The 15,616-nt window shown below is 42.1% G+C and overlaps 1 protein-coding gene across 5 annotated transcripts in view; it reads right to left on the bottom strand.

The window, feature by feature from the left end:
- The window catches only part of ptprfa (protein tyrosine phosphatase receptor type Fa), a 217,008-nt gene that overhangs the window by 75,088 nt on the left and 126,304 nt on the right, over positions 1 to 15,616 (bottom strand). For all 5 annotated transcript variants that reach the window (XM_069151002.1, XM_069151004.1, XM_069151005.1 and 2 more), the window contains 3 exons: positions 11,997 to 12,578; positions 10,961 to 11,097; positions 9,128 to 9,272 (listed from right to left, as the gene is read on the bottom strand). In XM_069151002.1, coding sequence (XP_069007103.1) covers positions 9,128 to 9,272; positions 10,961 to 11,097; positions 11,997 to 12,578 — 864 coding nt within the window. The remainder of the gene's footprint in view (positions 1 to 9,127; positions 9,273 to 10,960; positions 11,098 to 11,996; positions 12,579 to 15,616) is intronic.

Here is a 15,616-nt window from a genome sequence, read left to right as displayed (position 1 = left end):
GTGTTTTACACATTCAAGTAGAAACGCCCAAAGTTTTATGCATTCAGGAAAACACACAAAATGGACAACGTGTGTTAAACTGCACATCTGAAAGAGAAAATCCTTGCTGCACGTCGTTAGTAGATCAGCTTGGACATTTGTTTTCGGGTGATGTGAAGTTTGCACGTGTTTTAGTAAATCAGGCCCCGTTTATTTTAAGATGAACAGACTCTGGAAACCAATGTGGAAAAAGATCTCTGTTTTGAATGAGAAACAAAATAGATTTAACAAGCTAAATTAAACATCCTTTTAAAAACTTTGAACAGCCAACATGGCAGCAGAAGATGTTGGATAAAAGCAAAGTCATGTCAAGGCCTGGTCTCGCATGTGTAATCCAGGGTCTCTGTCCCTGTTTGACCTGAGGAGGCGGTACAAGGTACTGTGAATGTCACTAACTATCTGATAGCAGGTTATACACATCAAGGCTTGTGCATACGAAGCCCCCAGAGAACTCTGGCAGCTGGTTTAGAGCTCACTTTCTACTTTTTTTGCATTTCAACATTAGCGAATAAAGATTCCTCCAGAATGCTTGGTCAGCTTTAGAGGGACGTAAAAATGAATACAAAATTTGACTTCAATAAAAAATGAAACGAGGTTTTGCAAATATTAATGATATTGGAGCCAGCAATGAGATAGGAGGAAGCATTAAAGGTTAAAATACTGGAAATAAGAAGAAGACATGGAGAGAGGAGAGTTAGTGAGCAGCACTAATCCAAAACATCTAACCTTTAAAAAATCAGTAAGCTTCCAGAAGCAAGCTTCAAACTGTGGAGGAAAAACATCAATAAAGCACCATGTTAACAGAAGAAGAACAAAAGAACCCGACTGAGTTCTCCTGCACGCCGAGGCATCTTTGAAGTCAGTCCACCGCCATGGAGTTAAGCAACGTTGCACGAGATGGTGCTTTAACATTATTGATGGCACGACAGGGATGCGGTCAGAGGTCCGTAAGCATCACTCGTGTGCCAATAATGACATTAAAGAACACCCTCCAATGTAATATCATACAAGTTAAACTAAATAAAATATGTTGTCAACATGTATTCATATTGTGGATATACAACTTTTTGTAAGCGTGATCTACGTTTCCATGCCAATAAATGGGGTATGACTTATGACTGGAAAACAATCAGTCACCTCAGTAGAAGCAAATGTAATGTATATAATGTTTACTACTCCAGGAAGTAGTCCAGCCCTTAGCATCCACCTAGCAACAGAGAGGATATTTGGAGTGATATTTCTAGTGATGAGCAGGGTGTGATGTCATGATGATTTGTTCCAAAAGTACAGTTAACCAAACAGATCTCTGGGGCGGAGCTACTTGTTAGATAATGTCCGGATGAAATCTGGGCTATTTTCAGGGTCATTTTATCACTATGGCTACGCGACATTTTGTTTTTTTGTTTAAAAAAAAAATCCAAGGTACCCAGATCTTTTATTATTGGATATGATAATACTTCTGATTTTTTTCTTTTTTCAAATGTACAGTTGACCAATCAGATTGCTGGGTCTGAACTGCTTGTTGTATAATTTTGTTTATGAGATTGACTTATTAACGTTGTAATACGCGACAGTTCTCTCTGTTGGATAAGTGCTGTCAAATCTTGTGTCATACGTTCTGCACATACCTCACGATAAGAGATCATAATCGTTAATAAGTGTAATAAGTGTAAGTGAATAACAATGGAATATATTTGCATTAATATATCATTTATTTCATATTTGTGTTGAATCCATCTCCCAGTTAAAGCCTGTTGGTGACTGAAAATTGGGTTGAATTTGGCTTGAAGCTTCCTCTGAATATGGATTACCTTCAGAGCAGATTCAAACTGTAACGTCAGGAGGAGTCTCTGAAACTAAAGTAGGAGCTGGAACAATGTCTACTTATTATACTATACATGCAGTATAGAAAAGGGCAAACAGTGATGTCTGTTAGTTTGTATGGAAGCCTGTTGGGGTCTAAAATGATAATGTGAACCAGAAAACTAAAATGTAATTCCATACTAATTCCCCGCATATGTAGAAAATGCACATACAAGGGTCAAATGCATTTCTCCAATGTGCATGTTCATTTGCATAATTTAAACTTTGACCATATTCAAATTAAAATGAAACAGCTGTTTGACATTTATTTTTTTTGCCGTATCCTGCTGGACAATATTCAAATGTTAATTCATATTTGAAAATTAAAGCTGGAGTGTGGGACTTCTACATATGAATGACAGTCTGATACATTAAAGCATTTCAAAATGAATTATTAACTAAATAATTATATATTATTGTTTGGAGTTACAGGGAGTTATTTTTCGGATGATCAGCAAATAAACTCTTAAAAGTCAACATATCTGGTCAATCAAATCTCACATCAGAAGAAGTTGGTTTCTGGGTCCTATTTACTCAATTTCAAATTGCCATGAAAAATAAATGGGACCACAAGTTTAACCATACTTGTATCTATCTTGCATTTTATTACACAGGAAACTCAGAAATCAAGTAAAGATGCAAGCGAGCAGGTTGCGGGAGAAGATGGTGGATCCTCAGGGCTTCAGGTGAGCCGGGGGTTGGGTTGTTGTTTCCTTCTGCCTCAACAGAAACTGGACAAACAAGCTAACTTCAAAGTGGATAAAATAATTCAAACATGCGGTTTTCTGCATTTTATGAACGTTATCAGGTCAAATTCTAAAAGTGAAATGATTCATTTTGTCAAAGTTGTGACGCCCAAAAACATGCATCAGCCTTTATAAAGCCGCAATAGTAGCGACAGGGTCGTTATCAGCAGCGGCTTACTTGTGCTGCACTGATGACTTTTTGTGGGAGGATGTCTCTGTAGCTGAAGAGAACTCTCCTCCTACTCAACTCATTAGGACACAGAACCTTCTCAACCTATAATAGGTGTGGAAGCTACTGCTGCTAATGACCCTGATTGAACCTCTTTGAAACCACAAACATTGTTCATTAAAAACAACATATTGCCCCGTTCTGTGCAGTGGACATAATTCAAACGCAATAAAAAAAATAAAAAAACAGCACCATCCTTCTATCTTATATATTTAGATGTTAAGTCTTCCGAAATTAAATATCAAATGTTTTCAGTTAAATATTCAAATTGTTAGAAAATGTCATTTAATTTTAATTGTGACTTTGAAATAGGTCACGTTGTTTATTTTGCATTATATTTTTCAAATTTGAATATTGTCCACTGTACAGCTGGGTACATACCTTAAAAATTAATCGTTAAAAAAAAAAAAAAAAATTCAAACACGGTCAAAACTGGTCTATGACTTATATATATAACATTTTTGACTGTGTTGGAATTTTTTTTCAAACAATTTATTTTAGTAAATCTTTTATTTACTAAAATAACACACATATGTGGAAATTATAATGCCGTTGAGCAATTGCAGTTTTATTTTCAATTTTAAAATATCACTGTAATATAGTACCTTCCATAATTTTGCTTTAACATGCCATATGTATTCATGTTTTGTGTTCCTTGTGTAGAACCCAACATGAGGGAAACTAAGCTTGCACAAAGCTTCTGTTGGCTCAAGGCAGCAGGGAAATAATTGAGCCCTAATTTGATGCATGTTTTGATGAGGCAGGCCGGAATCACATCCCAGTGAGATGTGATGAAATCTGTGGAGGCAATGAAGTCTGACAGAAGCCTGTTACAGATAATTACTGATACTCTGTGCTCAGACTGGAACAAAAACAATATGTTAAAATGTTCAGTCTCAGTGTTTTTAAAAAGCAAAGTTAGCTTCATTTAAGTTGATTAAAATAAAGCTGTAGTGAGATAAACTTTCACCCTGTGCTGTGAGCTGCCGTCGGTGTCAGTGAGATAAATAGAAATGTGTTGTGATACTAAGGCACTGGGATGACACCAATGTGAGCCCGGAGGAGGATCCGTGGGCCGCGTTGGAAATGGACATATGCTGGAGAAATCCACCGAGCAATCAGTGCTCGAAGTCAAATGGAGCGAAATGAAGAGAGTGAGATTGAATTTGAGTGGGTGTGCAGCAACAAAGTGTGTTGAAAAAGCTGGGAGAGAGAATCTAGAGAGGAGAGAGAGAATCTAGAGAGGGGAGAGAGAATCTAAAGAGGGGAGAGAGAGAATCTAGAGAGGGGAGAGAGAATCTAGAGAGGAGAGAGAGAATCTAGAGAGGGGAGAGAGAATCTAAAGAGGGGAGAGAGAATCTAGAGAGGGGAGAGAGAATCTAGAGAGGAGAGAGAGAATCTAGAGAGGGGAGAGAGAATCTAAAGAGGGGAGAGAGAATCTAGAGAGGGGAGAGAAAATCTAGAGAGGAGAGAGAGAGGGGAGAGAGAATCTAGAGAGGAGAGAGAGAATCTAGAGAGGAGAGAGAGAGAATCTAGAGAGGAGAGAGAGAATCTAGAGAGGAGAGAGAGAATCTAGAGAGGAGAGAGAGAGAGAGAATCTAGAGAGGGGAGAGAGAGAATCTAGAGAGGAGAGAGAGAGAATCTAGAGAGGGGAGAGAGAGAATCTAGAGAGGAGAGAGAGAGAATCTAGAGAGGGGAGAGAGAGAATCTAGAGAGGAGAGAGAGAGAGAATCTAGAGAGGGGAGAGAGAGAGAATCTAGAGAGGGGAGAGAGAATCTAGAGAGGAGAGAGAGAATCTAGAGAGGAGAGAGAGAGAATCTAGAGAGGAGAGAGAGAATCTAGAGAGGAGAGAGAGAGAATCTAGAGAGGAGAGAGAGAGAGAATCTAGAGAGGGGAGAGAGAGAATCTAGAGAGGAGAGAGAGAGAGAATCTAGAGAGGGGAGAGAGAGAGAATCTAGAGAGGGGAGAGAGAGAGAATCTAGAGAGGAGAGAGAGAGAATCTAGAGAGGAGAGAGAGAGAGAATCTAGAGAGGGGAGAGAGAGAATCTAGAGAGGAGAGAGAGAGAGAATCTAGAGAGGAGAGAGAGAATCTAGAGAGGAGAGAGAGAGAGAATCTAGAGAGGGGAGAGAGAATCTAGAGAGGAGAGAGAGAATCTAGTCAGAGCCTACAGCCCTGTCAGTCGCCACTACAGACTCTCTACCCCCCCAGCACCGGCGAGTGATCCAGACGCCATTCGGGACGAGGAGTTGGTCCGCAGGATCATGCAGGCCGTGCCTCCAGCTGCGGCCAATGATCCAGATGCCATCCAGGCCAGGGCGTTGGCCCGCAGGGTCCTGCAGCGTGGTCTACGCGGCAGTAGCGCTGCTCCTCCGTTTCCTGTCGCTGGACGGGTCGTCGACGTCCTGTCTCCAGCTCCTGTATCCTCCGGCGCGGTCGACACCCCCGCCTCCGGCTCCGTCCTCCGGCTCCGTCCTCTGGCGCGGTCGACACACCGCCTCTGGCTCCGTCCTCCGGCTCCGTCCTCTGGCGCGGTCGACACACCGCCTCTGGCTCCGTCCTCTGGCGCGGTCGACACCCCCGCCTCCGGCTCCGTCCTCCGGCTCCGTCCTCTGGCGCGGTCAACACACCGCCTCCGGCTCCGTCCTCCGGCGCAGTAGATGCCCCTCCTCCAGCTCCTGCTGCCTCCGGGTGGGTCGATTCCCCGCCTCCAGCGCCGGTCTCTGGCGTGGCCAATGTCCCGCCTCCAACTCCGGCCTCCGGCACGGTCGTCACTCCGCCTCCTGCTCCGTCGTGGTCGACGCCCCACCTCCTGCTCCGTCCTCCGGTGCGGCCGACGTCCTGCCTCCGGCTCCTGCTGCCGGCTCCTGCTGCCTTCGGGTGGGTTGAAGCCCTGCCTCATCATCATCCCCCGGAGGGGTTCCCCAAGCCCGTCCTGCCCCGTGGGCGTCCTCCGGAGCGGTCCCCCGAGTCTGTCCTGCCCTGTGGGCGTCCTCCGGAGAGGTCCCCCGAGCCAGTCCTGACCCGTGGGCGTCCTCCGGGGCTGCCCTGCCAGCTGCGTTTCCCTGGATCAGTCGGTTGAGTTGCCCTCCCGACTTGGAAGCAAGTGGACACTATAGGTGCCACCTTTTGGTTTGTTTGTTCGTTTGTTTGTTTGTTTTTATTTATGGAAATAAAGACTATTTTGGAACTGATACCTGAGTCTGTGAGCCTGCATTTGGGTCCTGGTAAAACACCCACCACACAACACATGTAGAGGAAGGGGCGGGGCCACCGATGTAAACATTTTTCAAATTCAGACTTGTGAAGAAGCTGCAGCTGTTGCACAGTATCATTCGTCATTTGGAACACATGATTCCTTCTGGGAGCTGTCAACATATTCAACTGTCGCGTCAAAAACCCAGACAATGAGTCAGTAATCTTTAGATTCTTCAAAAATATCATGATTCAATAGTTGGTAAAGCTTCTTGACTCATTAAGACAAAATAAGATACAAAGACATTCAGGCTGACTAAAGTACAATATGCCTGGCAGAGTTCAATGCCACATAAGATTTACTGCATATCCAAAGACAAATCTGAGAGTTGGTTTCCAGGGAGAGCGTCACTGAAAAGATTCTCCAAAACTCCCTTTTTAGATCTAAAATATCCACACCTTATGGTATGTGGCTAAAGACCAACCAATTTGATTACCCACGCCTTGGCGGAGTTTAGTTTCAGGACGTTCTATATTTCATTTCACTAGTACGGTGCCCGATGAAAGCATCCTGTTGGCAGTATGTTGCCTGGCGTGTGGTGCTGTGTAGCTTCGCTGAGAACAGCTCGGTCACATTGGTGAAGACACGCTTCATTACATCACCAGACATGTTCATCTTTTGCAATTGTATCATTTAAAAGAGGAGATGGAGATATGAAGGAGGACCATGGGCAGGTAGAAGTTCATTGGGTGAACCTGTTAACATTAACTACTACCAGGTCATGGAAGTTAAATGTCACTTAACTGAGAAAATATCATTTGAAATTTGAAATAACTCATGTTGGAACTCAACAAAGTACATTTATTTACAGACAGCACTGATATAAATATATGATGATCTTATATTGCTGTAGATTAAACTACCCGAAAAAAATTTCCCCTCGGGGATTAATAAAGTAAATACCTACCTACTTACCATACCTACCTACCTACCCAAGCGTGTAGTTATTAAAATTAGCACAACTTTAAACATCTACAGCAGCTGTCACGACGGTAGTTTTTTCATTCGGTTTATGTGAATTGAAGGTGAAAGAACTTGGGCGCTGCTTCTAGGTGTTTTAACGGGTAGATTCAGACTCTAGAGAAGAGCTAGCTGTGGAAATACTGTGGGGTCCCGGGAGGGACGGCGGAGTCTTCGTCAAACCTGGCAACCGGTCAAAGACAGCTGCCAGGTTTGCTTTTTCTTTTTTTTTTTCCGCGTTTTGCAATCGCCTCTTTATGAAAATGTATTCATATCGAACGTGTTGCACATGTTGCTTATCCTAATCTTACAATAGGCAAAACCTCATGTTCCCAGCAAATCTCCTACTGAGTTTGAACCAGGTGGGGCGATCGGTTGTGGAGATATGCATAGGACAAACAGGCAGAGATTTCTGAAATTCTATAGAGATTATTTTCTGGGGATTTTCCATTACGATAGACGGAGTCGAGGAGTTCAAGGCCACGATGGCATCGCTTATCTGTGCATGCACTCTACAGGAGTTCCTCTGCAGCAGCACACAATTAAGGCACTATAAATGATTTTTCAGACATTTTAATTTACCATTATTTACTGAAAGTGGAAAAATCACAATGTCGAAATAAAAAATAAAAATCTACTCCTATTTTCAGGACTTAGAAACGTTCGGGAGACTTCGACCATATCTTTGAGTCATTTAAAGTTTCATCACACCTTTAAACTGATTACTTGATCGAGGATAATATACCACAGCACCTTCAACTCCAAGTTTTCCAGCATGCCAGAGAGGCAGAGATCAATGGCAGATATGCAGTCCAGTGCTGAATTAAAGGGGTTTAGTCTATGCTACATTTCGCATGACAAACTCTTCTTGGGAAGTAACATGACAGTCATGATAAAAGCTGTCTGCGACAGTCACTTTGTGTTTGCCGGGTCTTACATCATAATATTCCCTCCCTTTATTAGACTGTCAAAATGTGCAACGTCCAATGCCTGGTGACTTGTTACGCAGAAGAAAATTCAATTTATATCAAAATCAATCAACACTAATGCTGCTACAAACGTGGATTTCATGCCTGACAAAATACTCTTTGAATGACATTTTCTTTTCATGCTGCCTTGCTCCTTGAACTTTGTAATTGAGTTAAATTGTTCAGCAGAATCAAGCATGACCGGCACATGGTGAAAACGTGTACTTATATTCAGTGCCACACTGCTGATTACATTTTGCCAGCTGGAAAAGTGACATTAGTAATTCCACAGTTGTGTGAGCTGCAGAGCCGTTCTGCTGCTGCTATCACTGTGTTCTAATAGTTTCAATAAACTCCAGTTGGGTCACAATCACAACAGCAGTTTCTGCTCCGCCACTCAGGTGACAGTCAGTGTTACATAGATCTACATATAAGCAGATCTCTGCTTTTAAAGAACACAAGAACGCCACAAGGAGACTTCTAAACTCAAACCTCTCTTTGACGTACGCATAGGTATGAAATAAACAGTAGACTGAAGTTTAAAACCACAACAAACTAAACGATACCTATACCACATAAATGTAGAACGCAAGTTATGGATATGCAGCAAAGCTCATTCTCAAACACAAACACACTATAATGCTGCTGTCGCGAAAACATTTCCCCTTGTGGGATTAATAAAGCATCCATCCATCCCTCCACCCATCCCCCCCCCCCCCCCCCCACACACACACACACACACACACACACATATAGGAAACAGACAACGCCAACTAGCCACAGTCAAGACCAGAAACCTAAAAGCTGAGACTGAGACACGTGTAGGTTGATAAAAAAGATGTCTCTGAACTGCACCGGACTGGACAGCTGACTGAGACCCAGTCCCAGCACTACAACATTATTACCTTAAACTGTATTCACCCACAAGAACACTTCAAGTTCAGTCTTCTTGGTTAATTCAGTACGAATTAGTTTTCAACTTAAAAACAGAGCAGAAGTGAAAGTGAACAGTAGACCACAACCTGACTGACACGTGTACAAGCTCATACTGAATGCTGTTGTACTTACTGGACTGGACGGTTCTGGACTCAATAGGCTGAGTAAAGACTCCTAAACCCATCTCGGATCGAGCTGCCAGGGAGAACATGTACACTGTGTCCGGCTTTAGACCATCAACTGCATACGAGCCTGTGGCAGCGAAGGTGACACGGATCTGTAGGGAGATGAAAACCAGGAGATCATGAGGGCAACAGTCCACAGACAAACTGTACAGTGCTGTGAACAAAGGTTGAGGCACTCATCCATCCATCACATAAGATCCTCAGGGTGGTGCCATATTGGTCTCAACATCATGCATGCAGTCTGGGGTCACATGAACACACTGCGACAGACAAAATCCCCTAAAAACTGTGGCAAATCTCCAAGATACGAAACCACCTGCCTGTCAAGTACCTTGAAATAAATTAGCATGACAGTGTACCGTGGAGAACTGGTGCTGGTTTTGAGGCAAAGGGCACGAACACCAAATATGGATTTAATTTAGGTTTTTAGTTTTTACATTTTACTTCACTACGTATTTAGTTATGAAATAACTATAACTATTCATTCTTTTGTTGTTGTTGTTATAGCCTCCTCACTTTCCTTTTAGTGCCTGAAACATTTTGCTTGGTATTTTAGTTTCATTTTTAAATTGAACTTTGGCAGACTTCAATTCAAAATCAGCACAATGAGCTCGAACCTTCTCCTGTGCTTCTTAACAATGAGAAGGAACGGATGCAGGGGAAGTTAGGGCACATTAAAAGTTTAGACCCTGTTTGCTCTGAGGCTGTCTGTGGGAAATGAAGGAAAAACGATGTCCTACTTGGGGAACTCAGTCTGAGATCAGATGGGTTTATGAAGTGGAGTGTAAATGACAGCAGGAGCAAACATTAACAGCACTGAAATAAACCACAACTACTGCCTCGCGGTTGTATGCTGCCGCTAACCCCTAAAGTTATAGTTTCCATGTATATCTGTCCAAACCCATATAGATATTGAGCTCACAGTGACCTTGACCTTTGGCCTCCAAAACCTAAACAGTTCATTGCTGAGACAAAGTGAACAATTGTGACAAATATAAAAAAAACCTTTGATCTTTAAACATCAAAATCTTCTTAGGTTATCATTAGTACTAAAATAATGTTTTTTCAAAATCTTATCAAATTCCTTCAAGAGGTTCTTGATATATTGCGTTCACAAAACCAAGACAGACAGATGAGGAGAACGGGAGGTCACAGTGACTTTGAACTTTGACCACCAAACTCTAATCACTTCGTTGTGGCCAAGTGAACGATTGTGCCACATTTGAAGAAATTCCATCGAGGCCTTCCTGAGATATCATGTTCAGGTGAATGTTTCAAATTGGGGTTGAAGTGACCTTGACCTTTGACGTCTGTCCCCCCAAAATCTTAGCAGTTCATCCTTGGTAGCAAGTGAATGTTTTTGCCAAGTTTGGCCAAATACCTTCAAGGCGGACGGACAACACAAAAACATGAAATACCTGAAAAAACAAGGCAGCGAGGAGCAGATGGAGATAACAGGTTTGTAATTTTAGTGTTAAACTGTCAGTTCTACACAAAGAATGCATGAGCTGGTAATAACTTAAAATGATTAATATGTTAATATAAACAAGAAAAACAGCCATAGAACAAAAGTGCAGATAGTACTGCATGCATACACACACACACACACACACACACACACACACACACACACACACCTTATATTACATATGCAGTTCATATTTTACAGCCATAAATAAATGTAAATGCACAAAATAAAAAAAAAATAAAAACACATACAACAATAGAAAAATGAGGTGAAGATTTAATGGCGATGGGACTGTTTTCCAGCTGGTTGTACCTTGCCTGTGGGAGTGCTGGCCTCCCAGTAGAGCAGTTCGAAGCCAACAATGGGGTCCTGGACCGGCCAAAGCCACGACAGCATGATGCGCGAGTCGAGCTCGGCCTCGGCCTCAAAAGCAGACGGCTGAGCTGGAACTTTAAGCAGAACCAAAGATAAAGACGGTAAAACACAGGAACGGTGAAAGGTGTACTCAGTGTGAAAATACAAACAAAGGTAGTCGAGAGGTTAAGTGAGAAGCTTTTCTTCTGCCATCCTTACTTATGAGTAATTAGAAAAGCTTCGAGTTCACCAGTTGTGACGTGTTTGCTGACGTTTACAGAAATGTCAGAGGTCATGTGATTTATTTTCCGTTGGATGTTCAGCTAATATATTGTAATTTTAGTCATGTAGTTTGTCTTCATAACTTAGATGATAGTCTCCGTCTGAGGAAAACGTTGATCTTCCCAACGGCCTCATCTTGTCCCTCTGTGTCTTTGTATTTCCTGCATTTCGTTACCCCCCCCCCCCCTGTTAGCATGTTAAACTGTTAGCTCCTGTGGCTTCTAGACACCGCCCACATTGCCGTTGCCTAGCAACGGTGTTTTTACAACTTAACCACTTGAACACCAAACATACGACTTCCCACGTTAAAACCACGAGCTCACAAGTTCCATTTGAACGCAGCATTACGGTCATCAGGTAAACAGGAAATGACACTCCAAATGAATGTTGGTCTGTGTCTACTGGCTGTAAAAACATTCATCAATACAACTGGATCCGGTGATAATGAGGCAAAGTTGCATTAACAGCTTGTGTTATTGCACCCAAGCAGCCAGAGAGAATTGATTAACACAGCTTGACGTAACACTGCAAACATCAGTTTTTAAATACAAGAGAATTTGACAGAATTCTTGCACCACTGCCAAGAACTTCACCGCCAAATGATCCAGCAATAATCTGGCCCAGTGGCACACTGATTATAATAACGCAGTGTGACTGGAACACCTTCAGAGTTTGTCACTGCTTTTCAGTGACACAGTGAGCATGCTCTCACCTCCCTGCTGGGTTTTGATTTGCAGAACATCTGAGGGAGGCCCGTCTCCCACCGAGGTGAAGCCCAGCACCCTCAGGCTGTAGGTGATGTCTGTGGTCAGGCCTGAGATGGTGGTGAAGTGGCTCTCGTCCGTGTTGTGTTTCTGCCAGGCGCTGAGTGGGGCGTCCTGGTCAGAGCTGAAGTAGACCCGATAGCCCCGGATTTGGCCGTTGGGTTCCTCCGGAGGTTCCCACTGGAGAAGCATGGTGCTGGAGCTCAGCATGCGTGCCTGGACATGAAGAGGTGGAGACGAGGGTGCCTGCTCGCTCGTACGGGTGTCCACGATACCGCTGGGAGGCCCCCGGCCCACGTTGTTCACAGCCATGACACGAAACTCGTATTCGGAGAAGGGGCTGAGGCCGCCGATGCTGTATCGAGTCGTGGCGACACCGTCGACTTCCTGGAAACCGTTGTCAGACACTTTGGCTCGGTACTGAATCACATAGTAAGACACAGGTTCTGGGTTGCCGGAGTCCCAGGTCAGAGTGACGCTGGTGGCCGTGGTTTCTGTCACAATGAGTGAAGTGGGCAGCTTGGGAAGAGCTGTTAGAGAGCAGAGACAGACACAAGACTCAGATGAACAATCCCTCCACAGTTTCTGTTCTATTCAACCTCTCTGACATGAAGGTCTGGCAGGAGGCAGACCTCCTGAAGCTCTGAGCATGGAGCTCTTCCACAGTCCTTCGGCCAATTATAATGCAGCGTCTGTCCTTTCCTGATCCCAGCAGGCTGAGCATGTGTTATGTTGCCAGGTAGATGAGTGCATGTCCTGCTACGTAAATATATCTATCGTTGACCCAGCCAGAGCTGGAGATCATCAGAAATGCACATATTTAATGAATGCAGACACAGCAGAGCTCACAGTCCTGACATTTTAAAGAGTAAAAGAAACTATTCATTTAATCTGGAGCTCAACAGGAGTCATTAAGAGAAAAAAAAGTAAATAATTCATGTGCACAAAATAAAATACTAAATTGTGTATATCTGTTTAACCATGTATCTGGATCCCGTTCAGATGAGATCGTCCATGATAACACACGTCACTGTTCCTTTTTCACGGCAGTAGGCAGCACAGTCCAGCATCCAGTGATTACATTGTATTAAAACAAATGTAAAAGAAATGTATATAAAAAGGGCTGTCCGAGGAACAAGTGAAAAGATTAGCTGGTGGTATTATGAAGGAATTAAAAGAGCATCTGTAGCTACTCTGAGGGCTTCCCCCCAAATGCAGTAGACATGAGAACCTGCTGCTATCGGAAAATAACATTCAGTGTTAGTAATAATATTATGATAATATAACAAAAGATAGTCAATCATTTTCATTTCAGTTTTTGACAATGATACATAGATTCACTAGGTGATTTTGATTGAATGCTGTGTTTAACAGTCTTCATATGATAATATCTTATGTTGCTTTGCTTACATTTTTTCCTCAACAAATTAAAATTAAACCATTTCCGAAAACTCATATGGCATGAACACAAAAACAAACAGTGCTTCTGATTTCTGCTTTTCACTTCTTAACAACAACCTTTTACCATTAATTATGGATATTTAAGAGCACAAGTTAAGGAATTTGAGAGCACAATATAGTATTTTTTGTACATACATTTGTTTCTTAATTCTTTACAACGTCGGCCAAGCTTTGTGATTTCAAAACAATTTCTGTAATAAAAATGTGAAAATCTGAGAGCATTTTCAAACACGGTCTTTTAAGGCAGTGATTTTCTTCAATATTCACTCTGCAGCGTTACGAGCCATTAAATGATGCATTCTATGTACTTTATTATTGACCAATAGTCTATAGAAAAAAACACGAGTTAAAAAAAAAAGCCTTCCAGAAATATATAATGTGTGAATTGTGTGTGTGTGTGTGTGTGTGTGTGTGTGTGTGTGTGTGTGTGTGTGTGTGTGTGTGTGTGTTCACAATACTCCTACTGATGTGGACGAATACATACAAGCAACACAATAATTAAATGGAATGTAATTACAGCCAGATCTCAGGGCAGTAATTTAATCCTTCTAATTTTGACACAATCTGAAATGATTTTCAAACAGCGATTGATGTTTTTTTTACTTTGCCTGTGAAATATGTTTCTCTGCTCCCAGTAAACTTTTCCACGTGAACATGTTACCAAGTTAAATCGAATTAAAGTAGGTGCTGTTTTGAGGCATGTGGCTTGACTTGTTGTTATTTGCTAGCTTGTAGTTTTTATAACAGTTTGGTGAACAGCTCTGGCAAAACTGGACAAAATGTTCAACAGCGTTCGACAGTCCATCCAGGAAAATTCCATCTCTGCAATATTTGCAGCAGCTTGCAATTTGCCAAAATTCCCACAATTTCACCGCAGTAAGGGCCTGATTTACTAAGATCTGAAATAAAGGTACTAAATTGATTCATAATAAAACATGGTCAAATAAAAGAGGAGGACGGTGGATGAGATCCTCTAACAGACAGAGATCAGCAGGTCCAGATCTTTCTGTGATGAGCAGCTGATGTTTCATTGAGTTCCTGGAGGTCTCGTGAACCTGATGAAGCTACCTGTGAATTCTGCAGGACTCATTCAGGATGTGACACCTGAATAACAGGACTGGAGGGAGATCCAAGCAGAGATACGCTGGAACCACCCAGAGGCAGCAAAATGCAAAAAGTTTTGACTTTGCTGGTATCTCGTGGCTCCTCCTTGCTGTTGGCTGTCAATCATCTTTCAGTTCATTCAATAACTCAGAAGTATCATCGCTGGACAGACGATATGTCTGAATCATTTTTACCTCTCATCTCCAAAATGTTTCCACGGGTGTAAAATCTCGTTCTCTACATATTCTTTAGTTTCCTGTGTCTCCTTCACAATAAGAGCAGCCGTGTCTCCTTCACAATAAGAGCAGCTGTCTCTCCTGATGTTCATCTGATTAAAACCTTCAGTCGTACTAAAATACACAACAATCACTTCTGTTTCTACTTCCAGGTTTAGTAAATAGTTGCAGGTGATAAATTGTTCTATTTGCATGTTTCTCAGTATTTTACACCTTCAAGCACAAACGTCCAATATTACATATGATGCAGACAAACACGCAAAATGGACAACGTGTGTTAAACTGGACATTTGGAAGACGCAGTCCTCACTGCACGTCCTTGGTAGATCTGATTGGACATTTTTTTGGGTGGTGTGGAGTTTGATTTTACCCACGCAGACCTTCAGTAAATCAGACCCCTAGTGTAGAATTTTATTGGAATTTTGAGCACATGGTTCTTTCATTTCAGGAAATTAAACAAAATGAGAAGTGAATCATTTTCAGCTATTTCTGTAACGTGCAGAATGTTAATTATCACAGTAAGTGATTTGTATGACGCTTTTCTTATTAGTCATTTAAAAAATATTTTGTTCCCTGAATTTTTGCCAATTTTACTCCAAAGAAAACCAAATAAAATTCTACAACTTGCATCTACATTTTTGAGAAAAGACAATCAAGCCCTTTTGATCGCAACTATCACCCCCCAAAAAACAAACAAACAAAAAACGCAAAATATTTAAGGTCATGCTTGGACTTTAAATCCTTAAAACTCCAGTACAAAATCAGAA

This window comes from Embiotoca jacksoni, unplaced genomic scaffold (assembly GCF_022577435.1).
Source record: "Embiotoca jacksoni isolate LCO1_2020_lvr unplaced genomic scaffold, fEmbJac1.0.p SCAF_16, whole genome shotgun sequence".
Lineage (NCBI taxonomy): Eukaryota > Metazoa > Chordata > Actinopteri > Embiotocidae > Embiotoca > Embiotoca jacksoni.
The sequence above is the reverse complement of the archived record's forward strand: the minus strand, read 5'-3'. Positions and strand labels throughout refer to the sequence as shown.